The 24,371-nt window shown below is 40.9% G+C and overlaps 1 protein-coding gene across 1 annotated transcript in view; it reads right to left on the bottom strand.

Annotated features, from left to right (window-relative positions):
- Window positions 1–24,371, bottom strand: part of GAD2 (glutamate decarboxylase 2) — a 73,426-nt gene that overhangs the window by 30,233 nt on the left and 18,822 nt on the right. Inside the window, exon 8 of the mRNA XM_047740173.1 lies at window positions 18,166–18,245. Coding sequence (XP_047596129.1) covers window positions 18,166–18,245 — 80 coding nt within the window. The remainder of the gene's footprint in view (window positions 1–18,165; window positions 18,246–24,371) is intronic.

The following is a 24,371-nucleotide window of genomic DNA, read 5'->3' as shown; positions in this document are numbered from 1 at the left end:
CAGCTCGGCCTTGGGGGCAGCCCACGAAGCAGTGATTTTCCATGTCTCTAGATCAGGCTATGCTCAAACACCTTGCTTCAGCGCTGATCTAAATAAAATGTGCCGATTTCAGAAGAAATTTGGGTATTGAAGCTGTCTTTTACATAAAGCTTTCAGCACGTTAAAATTGCCATTGTATTTTTCTAGGTAAATGTAGAAGCTGAGAGAGGATTCTCAGAAACAGGTTGCAAATCCCCAACTTTCCCTAGTTTTCTATGTGCCCAAGGAGAGTAAAACACTCTCTTTTGGAGAGTTTTGGGTGACAAGTTTGAGAGCGGCAATGCGCGGGTCTAATCACACCTGGGTGTTTTGTTAAGCATAGGCAGTAAGGTGTCACCAAGAAGTCACAGATCAGGATACATTATAATCGGAAGGGGCTGAAGACCTGTTTCCAGCCTAATTGTGTCATTTTTCAAACAAGGAAGTGGCCAAGAGAAGGGAGGTGACTGCCCAAGATCAAATGTTGGTAAAAAGTTGATTGTAACTAGACAGGAGACACCAAGCTTCCTAGAAAGGTCAAGCAGATAGGAAACCTATTTAGAAAGATTGGAGTCTTTTTAAGATAAGATAAATCCTTGCCGATAATATCTGACTTTCCTGGATCAGAAGTGTCATTCAAGCATGCTGGGGAAAACAGTAATGAACAGACAGTCTGTTCCATTTCCCTATCAGAGTTTTGGGGCCGGCTGGTAAAATAATAAAGTTCAGGCAGAAAGCAATGGCTGTGGCTCTTGACGGGGACAGGTTCCAGACACCCTTGGGCACTCTGCCCAAGATACTTGTTCTATCCACTTAGGATCCCAGAGCCTGAAGGTGGCGGGTATGTGCTGGAGGTTACGTGAGCGGAAGGCAGAAGTTTAACTCAGGGTTGATAGTAATTTGGTGACTTTACCTTAATGACTGGCCAGTCAGCTAGTATGGGGGCCTCTGGGGCCAAAACTTTTCATCTTTCTGTTTATCTTAGAATTTGCTCAATTACTTTAGAACAAGGGTTCTTAAAATTTGGATGACTTTTGTATCTAATTCCAGCAATTTTTTAAAAATTACTTTCTCCAAACACATTTAATTCACACACACACACACACACACACACACACACACTCTCATTCACTATACAACAATCCAAGTGATGTGCAACCAAGGAGGCCAGCTGTGATGTGGTAAGGAGCTACTTTCGTTGTCACACAAACCCCCCAGATCGCTGCCATTGGGGGCCAGCATTGAAGCTCACAGGGACGTATGTGACCAAGGAAAGTGTCTCCGGGCAAGATGTGCTGGCCATTTCTCATCACTGTCTCAACTTCCCCAAACTGCCATTCCACTTTCCTGAACACACTGGTAGAGAAAAGAGGGGGATTGTGATAAAAAGTTCAATTCCCCCTGTAAGAAAGCATACTTGGCTTATTCTAAATAACTTCTGAGTCAGGGAGGAAATCAGAACTGCAATTACAGAACATTAAAAATTAATGACATGGGAATACCACATGTGAAAATATGAGGAGCACCCTAAATCATCTTCAGAGGAAAACGAATAGCCTGATGGGCTTTTAAAGTTAAATAACAGAGAATAAAAATTACTAAATATTTAACCCAAGAAGCTAGGAAAATGAAAACAAACAGTATAGACAGAGAGAATGAATGAATTTTTCAATGAATTAGAAACTTTATTATGTAGACTAATTTAATAAATTCAGAAGCTGGTATATTGAAAATATCAGTGAATAGACAAATATCTGATTGGTTCAGTAAAGAGAGAAAATGTAACATTTGAAATAAGAGAGGAGGTTATGGAAAAGATATTTTAGTATTATAAAACTTTCTGTATAGAGATTTGTGCTAATCTTAAAATTTTTGAGGAAATAGATAATTTTCCCCTACTAAAATGTAAATTAAAAGAAGTGATTCAAGAATATATAGAAAATTTGATGCGTGCCTGGGTGGCTCAGTGGGTTGAAGCCTTTGCCTTCTGCTCAGGTCATGATCCCAGAGTCCTGGGATTGAGCCCCATATCCGGCTCTCTGCTCAGTGGGGAGCCTGCTTCCTCCTCTCTCTCTCTGCCTGCCTCTCCGCCTACTTGTGATCTCTGTCTGTCGAATAAATAAATAAAATCTTAAAAAAAAAAGAATATGTAGAAAATTTGAAAAAAAATTGATAATCAAGAAGTAAGTAGGGAAAAAAGTTACCAAAAACAACCCGCCAAAATGACAGGCCCAGATGTTTTAATAGTGAATTTTAACACATCTATTACTGGTGGATAATGCCCTCTAAACACTTATACAGAAGACAATGGGAAGCTGCTGGATTTATTTCTAGAAACTACCTAATTCTAAAAGCAAGATCTGTCAAAGGTAGCCCAGAAAAGCTTACCAATATATCTTATAATATAGATACATAAATCCTGACTTCGTTTTTAAAATATAATACAGAGAAAATTACAGATTAACATGGAACCAAGTAGAATTTGTTGCAAGAATACAAAGAATGGAAGGGAGGTAAAATAATAACTAGTATCTGAAACTATAAATGAGTAACCTGAAATAATGTATAAGAAGAAAAACACAGATCTTTACCAAAGGATGCAAAAAAACGATTTGAATAAAGAGACACGTGTTCTTTGATGAGAAAACTCAACATTGCAAATACATACAGTTGATCTCTAAACATAACACAATTCCAACTGGCTCCCCACTGTTTTAGGGGAGTTTAGGGGAATGGGAATCTGAGACCACAAATCGAAAGCACAACTAATAAAGAATATTCAATTAAAAAGAGGGCATGTGTCAGATTTTTCTCTACTAGAATGTAGAACATATTATAACACTAGAGTGATTAAAAGTATGGCAATTGAGCCTAAATAAGCAAATCAGTGGAACAAAAATAGAAGACTAGGAAGTGATTAAAGCATTTTGTTTGATCACACATGGTATTGGAACAATGTTAAGCAAAAACTAAGTGGATAAAAAAATAAAAAATAATTATATATCTCTCAAACACCACAGATCAAAATAAATTTCAGTGAGATCAACTATTAAAATAATAATATAAAGGTTCTAGGAAAAAAGATGAATATTGGTATGTACTAAGAATGGAGAAGACTTTTTAGAAAGGACACTGGAGGTAGAAAATGTATAATTGATGATAGTTCTGACTATCAAAAAATGGAATACTTTTATAAATACCATAAATAAAAGCAAATGATACATTTTGTAAAACATTGACAACATCCATGACAAAAACGGCTTTGTGTTCTTTTTCAACTATGAATGACATAAAATGTTCAACTTTGCAAATTATTGAAAATGAAAATATAAATAATTAAAAAATGTTTCTACTGCTCAAGTTGACACAGGTCACTTAAGGTTTTAGTTTCTAGGATTAGTAAGAACATGGTGAGCAGCCACACCTTTATACTGCTTGGGAGAATTGTAAATTGGCTGGTTCTTTTCTGAAGGGCAACATGCCAGCAAGTATCCTAACTCTTAGTGCAGACATAGTCCAAGGCTCAGAAACCTATGTTTAGGAATTTATCCTAGGAAAATAATATAGGTATGTGTGCAAATATTTAGCCACACTGATACTTTAATTAGCAATTGTTTACATAATAAAAATCCAAAGTAGCTTACATGTCTAACAACAGACTTGTTAAGTAATGTAAATTCTAAACAATAGGTTATTAAATAGTAATTAAAAATTGTACTGGAGAATTTCTAATGACATGAAAGTTGCCCAAAATATTTTATTAAGTAAAAAACAAATTTCTAATCAGTAGGTTTTATATTTAAATACATATAATGTATTTGGAACAATATGCACCAAAGAATTATGAAAGATTATGTCTAAGTCCTCCCACTTTACTGTTTTTCTACAATGAATATGTGCTGTTTCTGGAGAGAATTTATTATAAGAAAATAATATTATAATTGTAAGAAAATAAGAAAAGAATATTATGTTTGTTTTTTATAAAAAGAATGGGCTATCCCTCACCTAATACCAAATACAAAAATTAACCCAAAATGGGTCAAGATCTGAACATAAGAGCTAAAACTATAAAAAAAGCTTCATGACATTGGATTTGGCAATGGATATTTTCATGGACACAATGCCAAAGGAACAATCAACAAAAGGAAAAATAGACAAATTGGACTTCATAAAAATGAAAAATTCTTGTGCATTAAAAGGCACCATCAATAGAGTAAAAAGCATCCCACAGAATGGAAGACAGTATTTACAAATTGTTGCAAAATCTGATAAAGGACTAACATCCCAAATACATAAAGCACTCCTTAAGTTCAACAACAAAAAAACAAACAACCCAAATCAAAGATAACCAAATGGACCTAAGAGGCACAGACAGAACATTCCATTCAACAGAAGCTAATAATACACATTCTTCTCAAGTGCACACAGACGTTCTCCAGAATAGATCATATGCTAGACCACAATAAAACTTTTTAACAAGTTTAAGAAGACTGAAATCAACAGGATCACCCAGCATGTACATCACCCTGTACTGTCTTTTACAACCACAGTGGTATGAAACTAGAAATCAATTAACAGAAGTAATAAAAAGTAATTTTACACACACACACATAAAATGGAATACGATGCAGCCATCAAAAAACTGAAATCTTAGGGGCGCCTGGGTGGCTCAGTGGGTTAAGCCGCTGCCTTCGGCTCAGGTCATGATCCCAGGTCCTGGGTTCGAGCCCCGCATCGGGCTTTCTGCTCAGCAGGGAGCCTGCTTCCTCCTCTCTCTCTGCCTGCCTCTCTGCCTACTTGTGATTTCTCTCTGTCAAATAAATAAATTTAAAAAAAAAAAACAAAACAAACAAAAAAAAACCTGAAATCTTGCTATTTGCAATGATGTGGATGGAACTAGAGGGTATTTTGCTAAGGGAAATAAGTCAATCAGAGAAAGACATTTATCATATGATCTCTCCGATATGGGGAATTTGAGAGGCAGGGCAGGGGGTTGTAGAGGGTAGGGAGGGAAAAAATGAAATAAGATGGGACCGGGGAGGGAGACAAACCATAGGAGACTCTTAATCCCAGGAAACAAACGGAGGGTTGCTGAGGGATGGGAGGGGAGAGATAGGGTGGCTGGGTTATGGACATTGGGTATGTGCTGTTAATTGTGTAAGACTGATGATTCACAGACCTGTACCCCTTAAGCAAATAATTCATTATATGTTAATAAAAAATAAAATAAAATAACCAGAAATTAACAATCATATAAATAAATAAATAATAAAAGGATTAATGCCAATCTTTCCCAAACTCTCCTAGAAAACTGAATAGTAGGAAACATTTCCAAACTCATTTTATGAGACCAGCATTACCCTCATACCAAAGCCAGGTAAGAACACTATAAGAAAAGAAAATTACAGGCCAATATCTCTGAAGAACACAGACGCAAAATTTCTCCCCCAAAACTAGCAAACCAAACTCAGCAATATATTAAAAGGATAATACACAATAATCAAGTGGGATTTATCCCTGGGATGCAATAATGGTTCGACGTCTGCACATCCATCAATTTGATGCACCACATTAGCAGAATGAAGGACAGAAATCATATGATTATCTCATATGATATCAATAGATACAGAAAAAAACATTTAACAAAATTCAACATCCTTTCATGATCAAAAATTGTCAATAAATTGGGGTTAGAGGGAAAGTATCTCAACATAATGAAGGCCACATATGACAATCCCATAAGTAACATTATACTCAATGATTAAAAGCTGAAAGATTTTCTTTTAAGATTAGGAAGAAGGCAAGAATGCCCACTCTTACCACTTCTATTCAATATAGTACTGGAAGTCCTAGCCAGAGAAATTATGCAAGACTGAGGAAAAAAAAAAGACATTCATATTGGAAAGTAAGAAGTCAAATTGCCTGTGTTGCAGATTACATAATCTTATATATAGAAAGCCCTAAAGACTCTACAAACAAAACCCTGTTAGAACTAATAAACAAATTCAATAAAGTTCCAGGATATGAAACGAACATAAAAAAGTCAATCCCATTTATAGAAACATGAAAAAGAATCAAATACTTAGAAATAAATTTAACCAAGGAGATAAAAGATAAAAACAAATTGCCATATGACCTGTCAATTCCACTTCTGAGTATACCCAAAGGAATGAAAAGCAAGGCTCAAAGAGATATTTGCAGACCCGTAGCCAGGGCAGCACTGTTCACAATAGCTAAAACATGGAACCAACCCCAGTGGTATAGACATACAATGAAATATTATTCAGCCCTAGAAAGGAAGGAGCTGATGACATTTGCTTCAACATGGATGAACCCTGAGGACATTATGCGAAGTGAAACAAGTCAATCAATCACAAGAAGACAAGAGAGTCAGGTGCCTAGAGTGGTTGAATTCATAGAAACACAAAGTAGAATGTGGCTGGGGGTGTCTTGGGAAGAGAGAGGAGAAAGGGGGATGGGGAGCTTTTGTTGAATGGATATAAAGTTTCCATCTTACAAGATGGAAAGAGTTTTGGAGATGGATAGTGCTGATGTGCACAGCAGGAATGTCCTTCATATCACTGAACTGTATACTTAAAAATGACTAAGATGTTAAATTTTATGTGTATTTGGCCACAATTAAAAATTCAGGGGAAAGGAGACAAAGGACCAGGCCTGACTGGTAAACACAAGGAGTTCTGAGTCCAAGCCCCAATTCTTCACTTTCCAGCAAGATGATCACAGACATGTGCCTCTCTACCAGGGTTATAAATCGAACAGGGAAAGGGGAACTCGCCACACTGCTTGGGACTCTTATGTACCTAGAAACTTCACAAACTGGTGCTGGCACCAGGTATATGTGAGGGGTTATACTCTTCTGTGTCTCTAATAAGTGAATTAATTAGATCAATTGTGCAAAATGCTTAGGAGTCCGCCTGGCACATAATAAACACTCACGAAGTGTCAGCTTATTTTATAATCCTTCCTGATATAGGACATAATGAAACACATACACCTCAACACTGCTGAGTTCTCTTCATCTAAACCCATAGGAAATATGACTCTCAAAGGGCTGACCCCAGTCCTGCTCAATAATTGATTCAGGGTCTCTGTGAAGTCTATCCCATTACAGTGCATTCAACAGCTCCCCAAGGGCCTGAAAGAGTTAATTAGCTTCCCTAACCGCTTTCACACTCTGGCCACAATTGAGCTAATTTAATAAGAGAGTATAATGACCCCAGATTATTTATACTTTCAATTGTTTAAATCGATTGAGTGATGAAGTGTGGTATTTAACAAGCACAAGGAAATATTATCTGACTGTAATTTGTAAAGCTAAGGGATAGATTAACCTGAAAAACTAAAATTTTTACAAAAATATTAAGTGTTCATCTTGTGGTATACAAGTATTAATCAAAATACCTACCAGAGATCTTGTGCTAGGTGGAATATAGGAAGGCCGGTGACTCTTCCGGTCTTCTGCCAATCAGGTATCATGTATTTTGCTCAGATTTGTTTTCTCTAAGGTTTTACAGCAATTTGGATAATTTTTTCAAAGATTTTATTTATTTGTCAGAGGATGCAAGCACAATCAAAGGGAAAGGCAGGCAGAGGGAGAAGCAGGCTTCCTGCTCAGCAGAGAGCCCAATAAGGGACTGGATCCCAGGACCATGGGATCATGACCTTAACCAACTGAGCCACTCAGGCGTTCAATTTAGATAATTTAAAGGAAACCCCAGAGGGAGGAGTAAGAGATGGAAAATGGGAAGAGAGTGGCAGAGAGTGCTAGAGAGAATTAATTTCTCAAAGCACCTGTGAGTCCGTAGTGATGGTAAATACATCGCACACACGGAGTGGGGAGAGGTTTCCTTACAGTAGTAGAGTGACAGGAACGAATAGAGAAGAAATGATAGCATTAGAACATTGTATTTTACAACCGTCATCACCATAATTCAGGCCAGAATCTTCCTGGTGAATGAATGTTTAGGAGGAACAGAATATTTATATAGTCTCAGAGCATCACCTATAAGATAACCCTCAAAGTAGAGAGCAGTCATTTTACAGGGGAGAAATCTGGCGGACACGATCCTAACAAAATGGTCAACGTTGACATTACTAATAATATGACAGTCCTCTTGGAGAGGTTATGACTGAGAAAGACAAGGATCACCTCCCTGGAATTCCTACCTAAAATGCATTGCCTGAATCTAACCATGAGGAAATATGAGACAAACTCAAATTAAGACATCTAAGACAAAATAAATACATGCTTCAAAAATATCAATGTCATGAGAGATAAAGGAAGGATGAGGAAATGTTCCAGATGAAAGGAAACATGAAAACATGACATGAAAACGGAGTGTAATGTGTGGTCCTGGACTGGGAAAAACATAGCTTTAAAGAATATTATTGTGACAATTGATGAAATCTGAATAAGGTATATTTTTTTTTAAAGATTTTTTTATTTATTTATCCGAGAGAGAGACAGTGAGAGAGAGCATGAGCGAGAAGGTCAGAGGGAGAAGCAGACTCCCGATGGAGCTGGGAGCCCGATGCGGGACTCCATCCCGGGACTCCGGGATCATGACCTGAGCCGAAGGCAGTCGTCCAACCAACTGAGCCACCCAGGCGTCCCTGAATAAGGTATATTGATTAAATAATAGTCTTGTGTCAATGTCATCTGATTTTGATCATTATACTGTGATTATGTAAGTGAATAGCCTTGTTCTTAGGAAATGCACATTGAAGTCTTAAGGCGTAAAGAGTATGATGTCTGCAAGGAATTCTTAATTGGTTTAGAAAAAGCTGCTATCTATAATGCACATATAATTTGTATTTATAATATTATAATATTCATTACATTCAAGAGAGAATACTGAATAATGCACTTGGAGAGAAAAAGAACTCCAAAGATGTATATTAAAACTCAAAATGGATTAAAGACCTAAATGTGAGACCCGAAACCATAAAAATCCTAGAAGAGGCAGTAATTCCTCTGATATTGATCATAGCACCATTTTTCTAGATACGTCTCCTAAGGCAAAGGAAACAAAAACAAAATAAACCATTGGGACTATATCAAAATAAAAAAGCTTTTGCACAGAAAAGGAAACCATCAACAAAACAAAAACACAACCTACTGAAGGGGAGAAGAAATTTACAAATGATATATCTGATAAGGGGCTGGTACCCAAAATATATAAAGATACAATTCAATACAAAAAAAAATCAAATAATCCAATTAAAAATGGGCAGAGGATCTGAACAGAAGTTTTTTCAAGGAAGACATACGGATGGCCAACAGACAGATGAAAAGTTGCTCAACATCACCTATCATCAGGGAAAAGCAAGTCAAAATCACAATAAGATATCACCTTACACCAGTAAGAACAGCTAAAATCAAAATGACAAGGAGAACAAGTGTGGGTGATGATTGGTAAGAAAGGAACCCTCATTCACTGTTGGTGGGAATGCAAACTGGGGCGGTCATTGTGAGAAATAGTATGGAGGTTCCTCCAAAAATTAAAAAGAGAAATACCACATGATCCAATAATTCCACTACTAGGTATTTACCCAAAGAAAATGAAAACACTAATTTGAAAAGATACACGCACCCCTGTGTTTATTGTAACATTATTTACAATAGTCAAGATATGGAAGTAGCTTAAGTGGCCAATAATAGACAAATGGATAAGGAAAATGTGGCATGTGTGTATCTATATACACACACATATACATATGTGTACATATATGTATACACACACATACATACATATATACAAAATGGGAAAAAACAGAAATTGGAAAAAAAAAAAAGTTGGGATATGTTAATGTCTAAGAACCTTTCCAACCCTGAGGGTTTCTGAATTGAAATCCATTCACAGCTTCAGTCTGGTATAAGCCCAGGGCTTTGCCCCTCCCTCACTCACAGGTCCCTAACCTCTCCCCAGACCTTCCAGAACCACTCCTGCTTTCTCCCCTTGTTTTCTTCCAGCTGTATAATGTAAGACAACTGCACAATTCTTGCGAGCTCTTCAGAGAAAGATTCTACACAATTTTAGCAAAAGCAATAAGGAACTCCCAAGAGAAATTAAACTTCTGCTATGTATTTTATTCCTTCTTTTCATATAATTCATATTTCCTGTCTAGCAGGTCCTCCGTCTCACAGTTAAATATGCCTTAAGCACCCTCCTTAAAACAACGAAACCAAAAACCATCCTGAATTCAACACCCCTCCAACTTCTAACCTCCCCAGTTCCCGTCAGGGCTCCACCTTTAGAGGTGGAGTCTGTTTCTCCTCTCCCTGCACACCCCTCCCCCCCAACTCCTGCCCACCCTTCACCAGCTGCAAACTGCCTTCTGCCTTCACCCCTCTACTGAAGCTACTTTTACCAACTCACCAGCCACCTCCTGATAAGTAAAGCTGGTGGGCAGTTGTTGATCCTTATTTCATCTGTTGGTAGTATTTGATGCCATTAACCACTTCTAGAAAGATTCTCAAGCCCTCATGCCCCGGTTCCTCATCCTCCTCCAAGGACTCTGGCTATTCCTTCTCAGTCCCCACTGAGGGCTCCTCTGACTCAGTCTGTCCCTGAAATGTGGATGCTCCCTAGAGTTCTGTAGTAGGCCCACTCTATCTGGCTTCCAGGGCGTAACTTCAGAGCCTTGGGCTCATATTTCTGCATGCCAATGTGACACCCCCATTTGGATGCCTCATAAGTTCTTCAAACGCAACATCTTCAAATCTGAACTCTTCACTTTGGTCAGGGTTCCCTGTCTCAGAGAACAGCAAGCCTGGCATTCATCCTTGACTCTTCTCTCAACCTGCACACTTATCCGTCAATAATTCCTAGAAATTCCAGCACTCATCTACATCAGGCCAGCCCACCATTCAGCACCTACTTATATTACTACCACAGCCACCAACTTCCAGCCTCCAACCTATACTTCACTCTGCATTTAAGATGATCTTTCTAATGCCAAAACAGGCATTTAAAATGATCTTTCTAATGCCAAAATATGATGTCACTTTGCTGCTCAGAACTTTCAGGGGCATCTCACGTCTTCAAATCTACAGTTCAAACAGCTTAGTATGGTTCATAATGTCCTTCATGACAAGGTCATTCTGACCACTTCCCCCAAGAACTTCTTTTCAGTCCTTTGGGTAAGCCAACATCCCTCACATCCATGGCTTAGAATGTGCCATGACCTCTGCCTGGAACATTCTGTCCTTGTCATCTGGCTAATTCCCATCATGCTCCCTCTGGATGTAGAATTAGATATGTATCAATAGCAGCCTGTACTCTGCCTCTCACGACACATACCTTTCTCAGTGTTACCACTTGTTTCAAAGTCTGCCTCTGCACACTGGACTAAGTTTTGTGACCATGTCCACCTTGTTCACCACTGTGTTCACTGTGTGTCACTCAGAGGGCTCCCACTTGCATCATATGGGAACTCCATATTCTTACAAATTATCATTACTAGAAGTTTTCTCCCCTCCTCTGTCTGAACCTTTAGGAAACATCTTTTTGCTTAGTGGCCCTATCCAATTCTGAAATATCACTCAGCGTCTTCCACAAATATTTATTTTCCCTAGGTATTAACTCACACTTCTATCCTTAGACACCATCAATGCAGCATTAACTTGGATTCCACTAATTCAAAATTTGCAACTATTAGACCCGATGATACTTTAAAGAAATTTTTTTAAAAGATTTTATTTATTTATTTGACAAAGCAAGACAGCAAGAGAGGGAACACAAGCAGGGGGAGTGGGAGAGGGAGAAGCAGGATTTCCACAGAGCAGGGGAGCCTGATGTAGGGCTCGATCCCGGGACCCCGGGATCATGACCTGAGCTGAAGCCAGATGCTTAACAACTGAGCCACCCAGGCTCCCCTAGACCCAGTGATACCTGAATAAAAATTCATCAATCCCCTTACTGTGAAGATTCAACTTTTTGCTTCTAAGGGAAAAAAAAAACAACTCTTACACTAGAACTTATGAAGTTGAAGATTCATTTAGCACGTTATCCTCTTCTGAATTTAATAATTAATTTTCACAAAAATAGGGCATTCTCTTTAGTTATGATACTTCACATTCATATGTAAGCCATGGTGCAATGAGATTTTCCATTGTCGTATTTTATTTATTAGAGTAATAATAAATTTAATATGCCTCTTGGGGCACCTGGGTGGCTCAGTGGGTTAAGCTGCTGCCTTCAGCTCAGGTCATGATCTCAGGGTCCCAGGATCGAGCCCCACATTGGGCTCTCTGCTCAGCAGGGAGCCTGCTTCCCCCCCCCCCCCGCCTGCCTCTCTGCCTACTTGTGATCTCTCTCTCTCTGTCAAATAAATAAATAAAATCTTTAAAAAATTTAATATGCCTCTTGATTTTCAACTTTGAAAGAACCTTTTCCAAACACATGAAGATTTATTATACATTTTTCTTTCTTTAACTGAGTATCATGTTTCACTTTGAATGGTTAATCAAACTGAACCCCTGTAATGACTAATTAAGAGATAGTACCTTGCAGTATTTTCTTCCATATGTGGCATTGGACTAGAAGACTATACTTCTTCACTAGGGCATTTTCCTTCATTATTAGCTTCCTACTGAGTCAACTGTCTGTAGAACAAAATAAAACCTATCACCCAGACTAATGGTTTATAGTTTATAGATAGGTTTATAGATAAATAAAATAGGTTATAGATAGATAAAACCTATCACCCAGACAGACTAATAGGCAGAGTCAGAAAGAGTTACTAAGAAATGAATGTCTTTCAACTGACAGAATGGGAGAAGATATTTGCAAACAACATATCTGATAAAGGGCTAGTATCCAAAATCTATAAAGAACTTATCTAACTCAACACCCAAAGAACAAATAATCCATTCAAGAAATGGGCAGAGGACATGAACAGACATTTCTGCAAAGAAGACATCCAGATGGCCAACAGACACATGAAAAAGTGCTCCACATCACTCACCATAAGGGAAATACAAATCAAAATGACAATGAGATACCACCTCACACCAGTCAGATTTGCTAAAATTAACAAGTCAGGGAATGACAGATGCTGGTGACAATGCAGAGAAAGGGGAACCCTCCTACACTGTTGGTGGGAATGCAAGCTGGTGCAACCACTCTGGAAAACAGCACTGAGGTTCCTCAAAAAGTTGAAAATAGAGCTACCCTACGACCCAGCAATCGCACTACTGGGTATTTACCCTAAAGATACAAATGTAGTGATCCAAAGGGGCACATGCACTTGAATGTTTATAGCAGCAATGTCCACCATAGCCAAACTATGGGAAGAACCTAGATGTCCATCAACAGATGAACGGATAAAGAAGATGTGGTATATATATACAATGGAATACTATGCAGCCATCAAAAGAAATGAAATCTTGCCATTTGCGATGACATGGATGGAACTAGAGGGTATTATGCTTAGCAAAATAAGTCAATCAGAGAAAGGCAATGATCATATGATCTCCCTGATATGAGGAAGTTGAGAGGCAACGTGGGGGGTTTGGGGGAAGGAAAGGAATAAATGAAACAGGATGGGATTGAAAGGGAGACAAACCATAAGAGACTCTTAATCTCACAAAACAAACTGAGGGTTGCTGGGAGGAGGGGGGTAGGGAGAGGGTGATTGGGTTATGGACACTGGGGAAGGTATGTGCTATGGTGAGTGCTGTGAAGTGTAAACCTGGCAATTCACAGACCTGTACCCTTGGGGCTAATAATATATTATATGTTAATAAAAAAAAAAGAAATGAATGTTTTTGAGAGCAGGTCCAGGTTTATGTTTATAAAACCTGGATGAACTTTGCAAAGTACATTAGGAGAAATGAGAAGGCAGATATGCCCTTTGTCAGCCTCAAGGGATTTTCTGACCCACACATCTAACTTTCACAAGGACATGATTAATAAAAACAAAATGGCTGCTAAGCATGCTTTAACTGATTCTGACTGGAATGGTGGCTACAGATGACTATCCAAAGCCTGCTCCTTGGCCCCTGACCTGAAATACTTCAATTTCACTTAAGCTATTGGGCCAGACTCTCAGTGTTAAACCTATTCTAGAGAGATGATGTGAATTATCAACACAGAATTAAAGACTACATGTAGCTACCAATACAGCTTTAATTTTTCCCCCAACATGCTTTCATACAATACTGCTGGGAGAATAAATTGGTGAAACATTTTGAAAGCCAATATGGCCTGATGTATCACTTTCCTTAATAATACTCATATAATTTAAATTAGCAATTATACTAAGAAATAATGCTAAATGGAGAAGCCTGGGCACACATGTTCAATGAAAGATGGAAGGATTATTTATAATAGCAACACCAGAAACAGGGAAATGAACGGGGGGGAGTAATACTTTGTGTTTGCTTTCTACTACTTCATATCATTTTTAGTATTTTACACTTGTGAACACATTTAATCTTTGTAACAACCCTATGAAACAGGGCCCTTACTTTTTCCTTTTTTCAGATAAGAAAATATGAGATGCACAGAGGGATTTACCCAAGCTAGCACTGGAGCTGAGACAGGAAGGGAGAGGGGGGTCAAAGAGTCCAGCTCTGGAAACTGCCCTGCAACGCACTATCATGCTTTCTCATAGGTTTTGTAGTAGAGTGTGTTTGCAATAACATGGGAAAATACTTATCATGTCTAGTTAGAAAAAGAAACATGGTCACAAATATGTAAATTAAAATAGGAAAAGAAAAAAACCCAAACCTCTATGCTTGGAAAAAGAGTTTCAAGATTTAGACACCGTCTGGTGCTACTGATGATCTTTGGATGGTGGAAAGACAATTTTTCCCTGTTATTTTGTATTTTTTAAAGGCATGTATTACTGTTTAGATGGTAAAAATGATCATTATTCCTCTTTAAAACCTCTCATGTGCTTCTTGCTCCCAGGTCTGAACTGTGCAGGTCCATTTACACACAGATACTATTTTTTAAAGATTTTTAAATTTTTGAGTAACCCCCCTGTGGGGCTCAAACTCACAGCCTTGAGATCAAGAGTCACCTGCTCCACCAACGGAGCCCCCCCCCCAACACATGGCTATTTTTTGATAAATACAACACAATACAGTAAATATATTTCCTTTATGACTTTGTTAATAACATTTCTTTTCTCTAGCTTACTTTATTGTAAGAATATAGTATGTAATATATATAACATACAAAATATGTGTTAATTGACTGGTTACGTCATCAGTAAAGCTTCTGGTCAACAGTAGGCTCTTAGTAGTTTAGTTTTGGAGGAGTCAAAGGTTATATGTGAATTTTTTATTGCAAGGGGGGGTGTTAGTGCCCCTGACCCCCCACGTTTTCAACTGTACTTCCTTCCTCCTTGTTTCACTTTGTACTTCCATTGCAATTTTTTTTTGCCCCCTCCTGAGCCTTATTTCTCCCCTCTTTTATTTCTTTTTCATTTTGTTCTTTCTTCTTCCTCCTGTATTGTTCTCTCCTCCCTTCCCCATCCCACAAGGCTCATGACCAGAAGGGGGAAAAGCCCCCATAGCCCTAGGTGCCTGGTAGTTCCTTCCCTGTGTCCCCTCCCAACGGATGTATGTGGCAGGGTAGGGCGGGGGGTGGGGAGGATTTGCAGGGGAAAGTGAGGTATTTTATGAAAAACAAAAACAAAAACAAAAACAAACAGTCATTGTTTTAACATTGTGTTTTAGTGTTCTTACTGGCTTCTGAAACTGAAAACATAAAATTCTTTGACCTAAAAATTTCAGGTGACATGGCTAGCCACTTATTTTAGACCCCACCGGTTTCCCCGTATGCTCTGCTTTCTGCTCCTTTCTCTGCTCTTGGTGAACAACAGACATGTTTCCGCATCTGTTCCTGGCAGCCTCATCTGCGCTCCCTGTTCCTGCAACTTTTTTGCTTTTCCTTCTTGCCTTTCCTTCTTTCAGGCCTGCACTTCTCTTTGGAGCACACTTCTGCCCTCAGGCCATCCGTAGTCCTCAGGCCGGCCTCTGGTTCCCAGGAATGCCTGGCTGCCTGGTTTGGTGGGCTCATCCCAAGCCCACTTGCACCGTTACAACCTGATTCTCACAGGAGTAGAAGCAGTGACATTGATGCCTCGAGGAGTGGCGTGAGGAGTACCCTCTGTTCTCCCAGGTCATCCCTCACCCACTGGGGTTCAAGGTCAAGAGCACCTGCTAACCAGACTAGATTAGAAGATGGAGTAGGTCAGCTAACAGGGCCTGTCTAGACCATCCTTCCCTGAATTCTAGGCTCCATATAAGAGTTGGCTACAGATTAAGAACAAATATTAAAGTCATCTAAACCTTTATTCCCTGTTAACAATTTTTGCAGCCGTGCCAGTTTTCTTCTTGAATCTCAGTTCTTAAGTATCTGAGAGTACTGGTCTTAAAAAATCTTAAAAAAATCTTGGAAAAGTCTTAAAAAATAACCAGTTCCAGGGCACGTGGGTGGCTCAGGGGTTAAGTGTCTGCCTTCGGCTCAGGGATGGCTCAGGTCAGGATCCCAAGGTCTTGGGATCTGAGTCCCACATAAGGCTCCCTGCTCAGTGGGAAGCCTTCGTCTCCCTCTCCCACTCCCACTGCTTCTCTTCCTTTTCTGTGTCTCTCTTTGTCAAATAAATAAATAAAATATATAAAAAAAAATCCACAAGCAGTTCCTTCTTCAAGATGTCCCAGCCTTGCTCCAATTTTTCTAATCTCCCATCTGTCTTAATGCTAAAGCCTCACAGCCGGACTCACTGACCCAGGTCTCTCTTTGCCTTGCTTCCTGAAGGATGGTTTCCATCATGCCCTTCTTGGATAAAAAAAAAAAAATGCTTTCAGGTGACCTTGATTACTGATCCATCAAACTCAAGTGCTAAGTTTAGCGTCCTCCTACCACAACAAGGAAAAATAAAACATCCCTCTTTCTTTCTGATTGTGAAAGTAGCCCGTGTTCATTGCAAACAACCAAATCAGATCAGGCAAGGTGTAAAGGTGTGGACGAGAAAGTGGCAATCCCTTGTAATTTTCCCTGCCGGAGAGAGATGCGTCCTTAACCGTGTGTTTTGTCGAGCCTTCAAAATCCCACATGGCCCACCAGGCTTGCCATGGCTCTTCCTCCTGGACACCCCTGGTCATACCGCTTTCCTCGCTGGAGCCCCACAAGCTCACTCCTACTTCTGGGGCTTTGCTTGTGGGGTTCAGCCCTCTGTGATGGCGCCCATACTTCCCCTCCATCCATTCAGTTCATCCGTCACTTTGAAAACCCTTTGAAAACACAAGTCTTGCTTGCTGTGCGGAGCCTTCCAAGCTCTAGCAATCTACACAAGAGGTGTTCTGTGCCACAGGATTCAACCCTGTAACTGTGTCCTTCGGGTGCCACCCCATCTCCCTTAGATCACAGACTGTCAGGGAAACGGGATGATGCCTTATGCTTTTCTGGAGCCTAAAGACATGGTGGGCAAACATAAAATCTGCCTAATAAATACATATAAAAAATAGATGGCTAATTGAGTAGCTTCCTTCTAATTTGGTGAAATTGCTTACTCAATTCTTTAGAGATTAAATTAATTCTTTATCAGTTCTAGTGAAGATTTACATGGATATGCTAGAAATGCTTTTTAATCCTACACCTATTTCCAGACTACCTATGAGGTCTGGGCACCCAGTAAGGCAGGGATTTTCCCTAGGAGAGCTCTTTGGTTCCCGCACGAAGTGGACGAGTTTCTGGGGGCAACATTTACTTCCTGTTTACTAAACTGTCCCCACTCCTGTAATCGGCCCATCCATCTCACACCATCCACGGTGCCTGGAATGACGACACTTCCATAAATCGATGCTCAAACCGCTGGTTGTTGCTTAAGGGCCCTGGTGACCCCAGGTGAAATCCCCCCACACACCATCTTGTGACTGATTTAACAAAGGTTCCAATTCAGTCAAGGGCCATGGAAGGCTCCACAGCACTGAAGAACGACACCCCAGGACTCCAAGCAAGAGCCCACATGAAAAAGAAACAGCGAACAGCAAGCCGGGATGGAGGCAGGTTTGCCCCCAACCCCACAGTCAACGCCTGCGTCTGGACTAAGAGAGACACGTGTGGAGTCACAAACTGCCAACCAATGAGGCTACAGATGCGTACTCACCTCTCATCGCATTTAATCAGAATCACGCTGTCGGTTCCGATCCCCAAAGCTGCAGCTCCCTTCTTGAGAGAAAAATGACTCTGTTAAAAAAAAAAAAATTGTAATTAGTTGCACATAAATTCAAAAAGACCTCAGCTGGTCTTTTTCCTCCTTTTATTTCTAATCTCCCTCAACAGCCTGGATTGCTGAGAGAAGATGGCATCCTTCTGCTGAGCCTTTTTTTTTTTTTTAACTGTGGTAAAATCTACATAACATAGGATTTGCCACCTTAACCATTTTTAAGTGTACAGTTCCGTGGCCTTAAAGACATTTACGTGGCTGTGCAACCCGCACCACCGTCCACCTCTGGCATTCTTTTCATCTTGTCACAGGGAAATTCCGTACCCATTGAAGGATAACTCTTCATGCCTCCTTCCCTCAGCCCCCGGCAACCACCATTCTACTTCCTGTTTCTAAGAATTTGACTACGTTAAGTGCCTCATGTACGTGGAACCGTGTAGGATTTGTTGTTTTGTGACTGGTTTATTTCACTCAACGCAGTGGCTCTGAGGTTCATTCCTGTTGTAGAATGTGTCAGAATTCCCTTCCTTTTTAAGGCTGAATCCTATTCATTGTAGATGTACCCACAGTTCCACTCATCCATCAGTGGGTACTGGGGTGGGTTCCACCTTTGGGCCATGAGGGATAACGGTGCTATGAGCGAGGGTGTACAAACATGTCTTCGAGACCTGCTTTCCATTCTTTTGGGTGTATCCCCAGAAATGGAATTGCTGGGTCATATGGTCATTCTATTTTTTTAAGATTTTATTTATTTGACAGAGATCACAAGCAGGAAGAGAAGGCGGGGGAAGCAGGCTCCCCGAAGAGCGGAGAGCCCGATGTGGGGCTCGATCCCAGGTCCCTGAAATCATGACTGGAGCTGAAGGCAGAGGCTTTAACCCACTGAGCCATCAGGGGCCCCGGTCATTCTATTTTTGACGAATTGCCATCCTATTTCCCACAGCAGCTGCGCCTTTTTGTGTCCCCACCAGCAGTGCTCAATGATTCCAGTTTCTCTACAACCTCATCAAGAGTTGTTATTTTCTGGTTTCTGATACTAGTCATTCAAATGGGGGTGGGGCGATACCTCATTATGGTTTAGATTTGTATTTCCCTAATGATTAGTGATGTTGAGTATCTTTTTATTGGCTCATCGGCCCTTTGTACATCATCTTTAAAGAAATGTCTCTATGAGGGGCACCTGGGTGGCTCAGTGGGTTAAGCCTCTGCCTCCGGCTCAGGTCATGATCTCAGGGTCCTGGAATCAAGTCCCGAATCAGGCTCTCTGCTCAGCGGGGAGCCTGCTTCTCCCTCCCTCTCTGCCTGCCTCTCTGCCTACTTGTGATCTCTGTCTGTCAAATAAATAAATAAAATCTTAAAAAAAAAAAAAAGAAATGTCTCTATGAGTCCTTTGCCCATTTTGAATGGGTGGTTTTGTGGTGGTGGTTGTTGAACTCACCTGAGTTTCTGGGTGAAGATAACAAGACCCTGGGACTTTTCAATGGACCTGCCATCCCAACACACAGTAACCCAAGCCACTTTTACATATAAGACATAAAAACAAGCCAACTGCCTCCAGGACATAGGTACTGTATGGTTTTCAGGCTTATATTTTCCTACCAAGAGAGGACACGCAGTCTCTGTCAAGTTTAGTGAAACTGGGGGCACTCAAGTAAGAGAAGAAGTTCAGTCCAGCACTCTCTTCATCCCAGACTTGTTGGGGAGCTAACGCCGGTGCAGGCGATGGCTTGGCCTGAAGGAGGACCCGGGAGAAGGCACCAGTCTCTGCTTGGGCAGAGAAAGGCCACACTGACAAGCCACCGCCAGATCTTCGTGCTTTTGGGTACAGAATCCCGGGTAGGATGCTGAATCTCAATGGCTGTAATCATGGGGTAATTTGGAGAGCTGAGAGAGGCTAACGTAAGCCCAGCTGTATGGCATCTGCCCAGCAGCCTCTTACTATTAACTACAGATCATTAAGCTGTCCAAAAGGAGGGCTGCTTCCTCAATTTACATCTCCAAAGGGTTGCTGACTGGAATTTTAAGTTAGCGGTCCAGAGTGTCCTCTTCCTGAATGCCCACTTTGACTCATCTGAATTCTTAAATACGCAGCACAGGCACTGTTAACATGTGTATTTTTAGGGGATGTGTCTGATAAGCAAGAAGAAATCACATTTCTAACAGTGGCCAATAACGTGAACCAAGACACGAGGCACCGCCTAGAGGAGTTTAAAGGACCCAGTGTAGCTGAGACGTGGTGAGAAGGGGCCATTAGCTCATTTTACAAACTCAGAAAGACAAAGTAGACCATCCTTCCCGAGATACCTGGAAACTAGGAGAGAAAGCTTAACTGGGTTTGTAACAGTGAATGATAACAACAACAACAAACAGAAGTGTTCCCTCTTGCGTGGTTAGCAGATCCCTGGGAGGCCCCCAGAAGAATGAGCTGGTGTGGGGGAGGGGGAGTGACATCAGTGTGTCACTGCAGGGAGGGCACAGAACAGAGGAGCCAGCTGTCCACTGAGCAAGCACAAGGCCCCTCAGTGAATGAGCTTGAAAGCACTGCTCAAATCAAACGCACACAGAGACCAGACTTGAAAATTTCCTAAGCCAGACAAAAGCCAGTTTAGTCATACAAGCAAAGCTTAATTTAGCTTATTTTGCATGACAAATGAGGCTAACGACCCGGGTCACACGCGCTTATGCCTCTGAACATCATAACCGAAACTTAAATTCTTCCCCCAAACTGATAGGAGGTAACCACTAACCAATTAACTTTCATTGAAGAAAATTCTAATGTTGTTACCAATCCCTGTGAAGAATTAACCGTCCCTCCCCCGGAGCTCCCTAAGCTGCTTTATAATAAAATTCTCTGAGTCTCAAGCTTATGTTTTGGTTTCAGGGCTCCCAGTTTGCAAACTGCCTTTTTTTCGCGTGTGCACAATAAACCTTAACTAATTACTACTTCAGTGATTCCTTGGTTTTACTTCTGTCTCTGTTTCAGTCCTAAACTGCCAAATGGCAAATTGAGGCCAAGTAAGAGATCTGGCGCACCTGGTCAATGAGAGGCAGTAATCTTGTCTGGTCTTTAATGAGAAAGAATAGGGATGCTCAAATGAGGAGCAATTACCTAGGATAATTGATCACTGTAGCAAACGCCACACACTTAAAGAAAAACACAGGCCCAAAGAGAAAGCTTCAAGATGGGGAACAAAGGTGATATGAGGCATGAAAATAGAAGATCAGGGACCGAACACTGAGCCTGTTTACATTTTCGGGAAAGGAGTAGGGAAATCACTAGATGTTATCCACAAATAGTAAGGACCATGGCAAGCAAGGGGCCAGAGGGCGGCGGTTGGGGGTGGGGGGTTGATAAAAAAGACTCGACCTAATGAGGAGGAAACAGTGAAAACAGCTTCAATAGCACGTCTCCGTGCTGGTGAGACAGCACAAGTGTAATCATTTTTAATCCTTGGCACCACGTTTAATGGAACTACTTGTTGATGAACCACAGCAGAGCAGCAGGCTGGAAGCTGAAGAGCCCGGAAACTGGCATCTGGAGAGAGCTCAGAGGACGCCTGCTCATGAGCAGAGGGCAATAGGGACATGTGGTGTCAAGGTGAGAGAAAAGGGATCGATGGCTCAGGGTGGCTTCAGAAGGTAAAGCTATGAACAAAAATTGAAAGCCATAGGGAGTCAGATGTGTCCCCAAATCATCAAGGCCCTGGTAATGATCAGTCATTCATCACTAGAATGGCTGGGGGTACAGAGGTGCGCCTGGGTGGCTCAGTCAGTTGAGCGTCTGCCTTCAGCTCAGGTCATGATCTCAGGGTCCTGGGATCGAGCCCCACATTGGGCTCTCTCTCTCCTTCTCCCTCTCCCATTCCTCCTGCTTGTGCTCTCTCTCTCTCTGTCAAATAAATAAATAAATAGCTCAGGTCATGATCTCAGGGTCCTGGGATCAAGCCCCACATCGGGCTCTCTCTCTCCTTCTCCCTCTCCCACTCCCCCTGCTTGTGCTCTCTCTCTCTCTGTCAAATAAATAAACAAAATCTTAAAAAAAAAAAAACGGCTGGGGAATGAGTTAATGAATATCTCCTCCACCCTGATTTTGGAAAAATATTATTAGACTTGATAGAACCTAATGCTTATTTAGAACTAACTCATATTTTTATTTGGGTAACAGATGTTAAAACCCATCTGATTTTTATTTTTACTAAAGAAAAACTTTAAGGTTGATGGAAGATTAATTTCTCGATCTTTTTAAAAATATCATAAGTAATCTAGATACAGATTACATGATTCAGCTAACATTTGAAAGATGTGCAAATGACCATGGGGTTTTATGGTTATAAAATAATTGTCTTTACAAAGTAAGCAAGCTTTCTGGGCTTGAGGAGGATGAGATTATCCAGAGTAAGAATTCATGAGAATGAGAGCCCATAGGCTGAGGCAGGGGCAGGAGCTCCGTCATTCCATCTAGCCCTGTGACTGGGGTAGCGCATCCGCTGCTTGCTTCTGTAATGGAGACAATAAATCTGTCCTGTCTTTAGGGATGGTGAGAGAATGAGGGGAGCAGTGGAAAGCTCTGAGACAAACCACTCAGTCTCTTGACATGCTGGTTTCTCTTCCTCTATTGCAATTTAGATAAGCAGTTAAGTATCTGGATGTGACCATTGTTGGTCACATCCAGATACTTAACTGAGACACAGATTCAACTGCCTGGTGGATCACAGGGCTTCAGGGAAAGCCTCTGCTAAGCCTGGAGACACAAAGGTTATTAAAACAGCCCTCAGTCTCTGGCTACCTCCCTACCTTGTTTCCTGCCTCCCCTCCTCTTGCTTTCTCTACCTGATGGTACTGGACTCTCCAGTCTTTGGTGAGCTTGCTAAATTTGTTCCTCTCAGTCTGTGTATTTGCTATTCCATTTCTCAGTCTGTGTATTTGCTATTCCATTCCATTGCTATATATATATTTATTTATTTAAAGGTTTTATTTATTTATTTGACAGAGAGAGAGATCACAAGTAGGCAGAGAGGCAGGCAGAGAGAGAGGAGGAAGCAGGCTCCCTGCCCAGCAGAGAGCCCAATGCGGGGCCTGATCCCAGGACCCTGGGATCATGACCTGAGCTGAAGGCAGAGGCTCAACCTACTGAGCCACCCAGGCGTCCCCTTCCCTCAGATATTTATGTGGCTCCCTCTCTCATTTGATGTAGGTACCTGCGACTACATATCCTCTCCACAGGGACCTTTTACGACCATCTTGTCAAACAGCCCCCTTCTGCCCTATTCTCTTGTCAGCATGTGACATTAGAGTAAATACTTGTTTACTATCTGTCCCCTACTAGAACATAGGTTCCATGAGGGCAAGGACTTTGGTGGTTGGTTTAGCAAATATTTATTATTAGCAAATATTGATTGAATTTGACCATATGCTTAGCAAGTCCAGAAAAATGTCCACTACTTATTGCCATCAATCTCTGGCCACAAATCCCAATACTGAGGTGTGGCTTTAGTAATTGGAGCCAATCGTGGGCTAAATAGACCCCAACACCTCTCATCTAAAGCCCACTATAAAAGCAAGTCCAGAGATCTTCTTGACACCCACCCCAAAAGGCCCAAGATGGGGTCCTTCCCAAGTAGGAAACAGCTATAGGCCCTTCTAGCCAAAGTAGCTGCTTTGGGGAAGAAGCAACTCATAACTTCAAAAGAAGAAAAAGGGCACACTAAGTTGGAAATCTCAGCTCTTCTCTCTTCTGACATTCTGTCAAAAGCTCTGTCTTCTAGCCCTAAGGCCTATTGATTGTCCTTGGACTCGAACACCTTTGTGAATGGAGTGAATGAGGTGTGTGTAGAGATATAGAACAGAGATGAATGGGGTGGGGGCTTACACATCAGGACCCCCAACAAATAGGTCCTAAAGCCCACCAATGAATGAGTTGAAATTTGCTTCTTTGATCCCTCCACATGCTCTGGACACCCTGCCCCACTCAACGATATTAGGACTAACAGTCTTCTTCTTCTCCACACTTCTCCCACACATTCATTGATTTGCTCTCTATACATCCTGGGATTTAGGAAAATGATAGCTTTTTCTGCCTTAGACAGACTGGTAGTCCTTGTCCTTGCTTTTATTCATTGAGTGGCCTCAAAATGGCGTTCTGCTTT

This window comes from Lutra lutra, chromosome 8, assembly GCF_902655055.1.
Source record: "Lutra lutra chromosome 8, mLutLut1.2, whole genome shotgun sequence".
Classification (NCBI taxonomy): domain Eukaryota; kingdom Metazoa; phylum Chordata; class Mammalia; order Carnivora; family Mustelidae; genus Lutra; species Lutra lutra.
The sequence above is the reverse complement of the archived record's forward strand: the minus strand, read 5'-3'. Positions and strand labels throughout refer to the sequence as shown.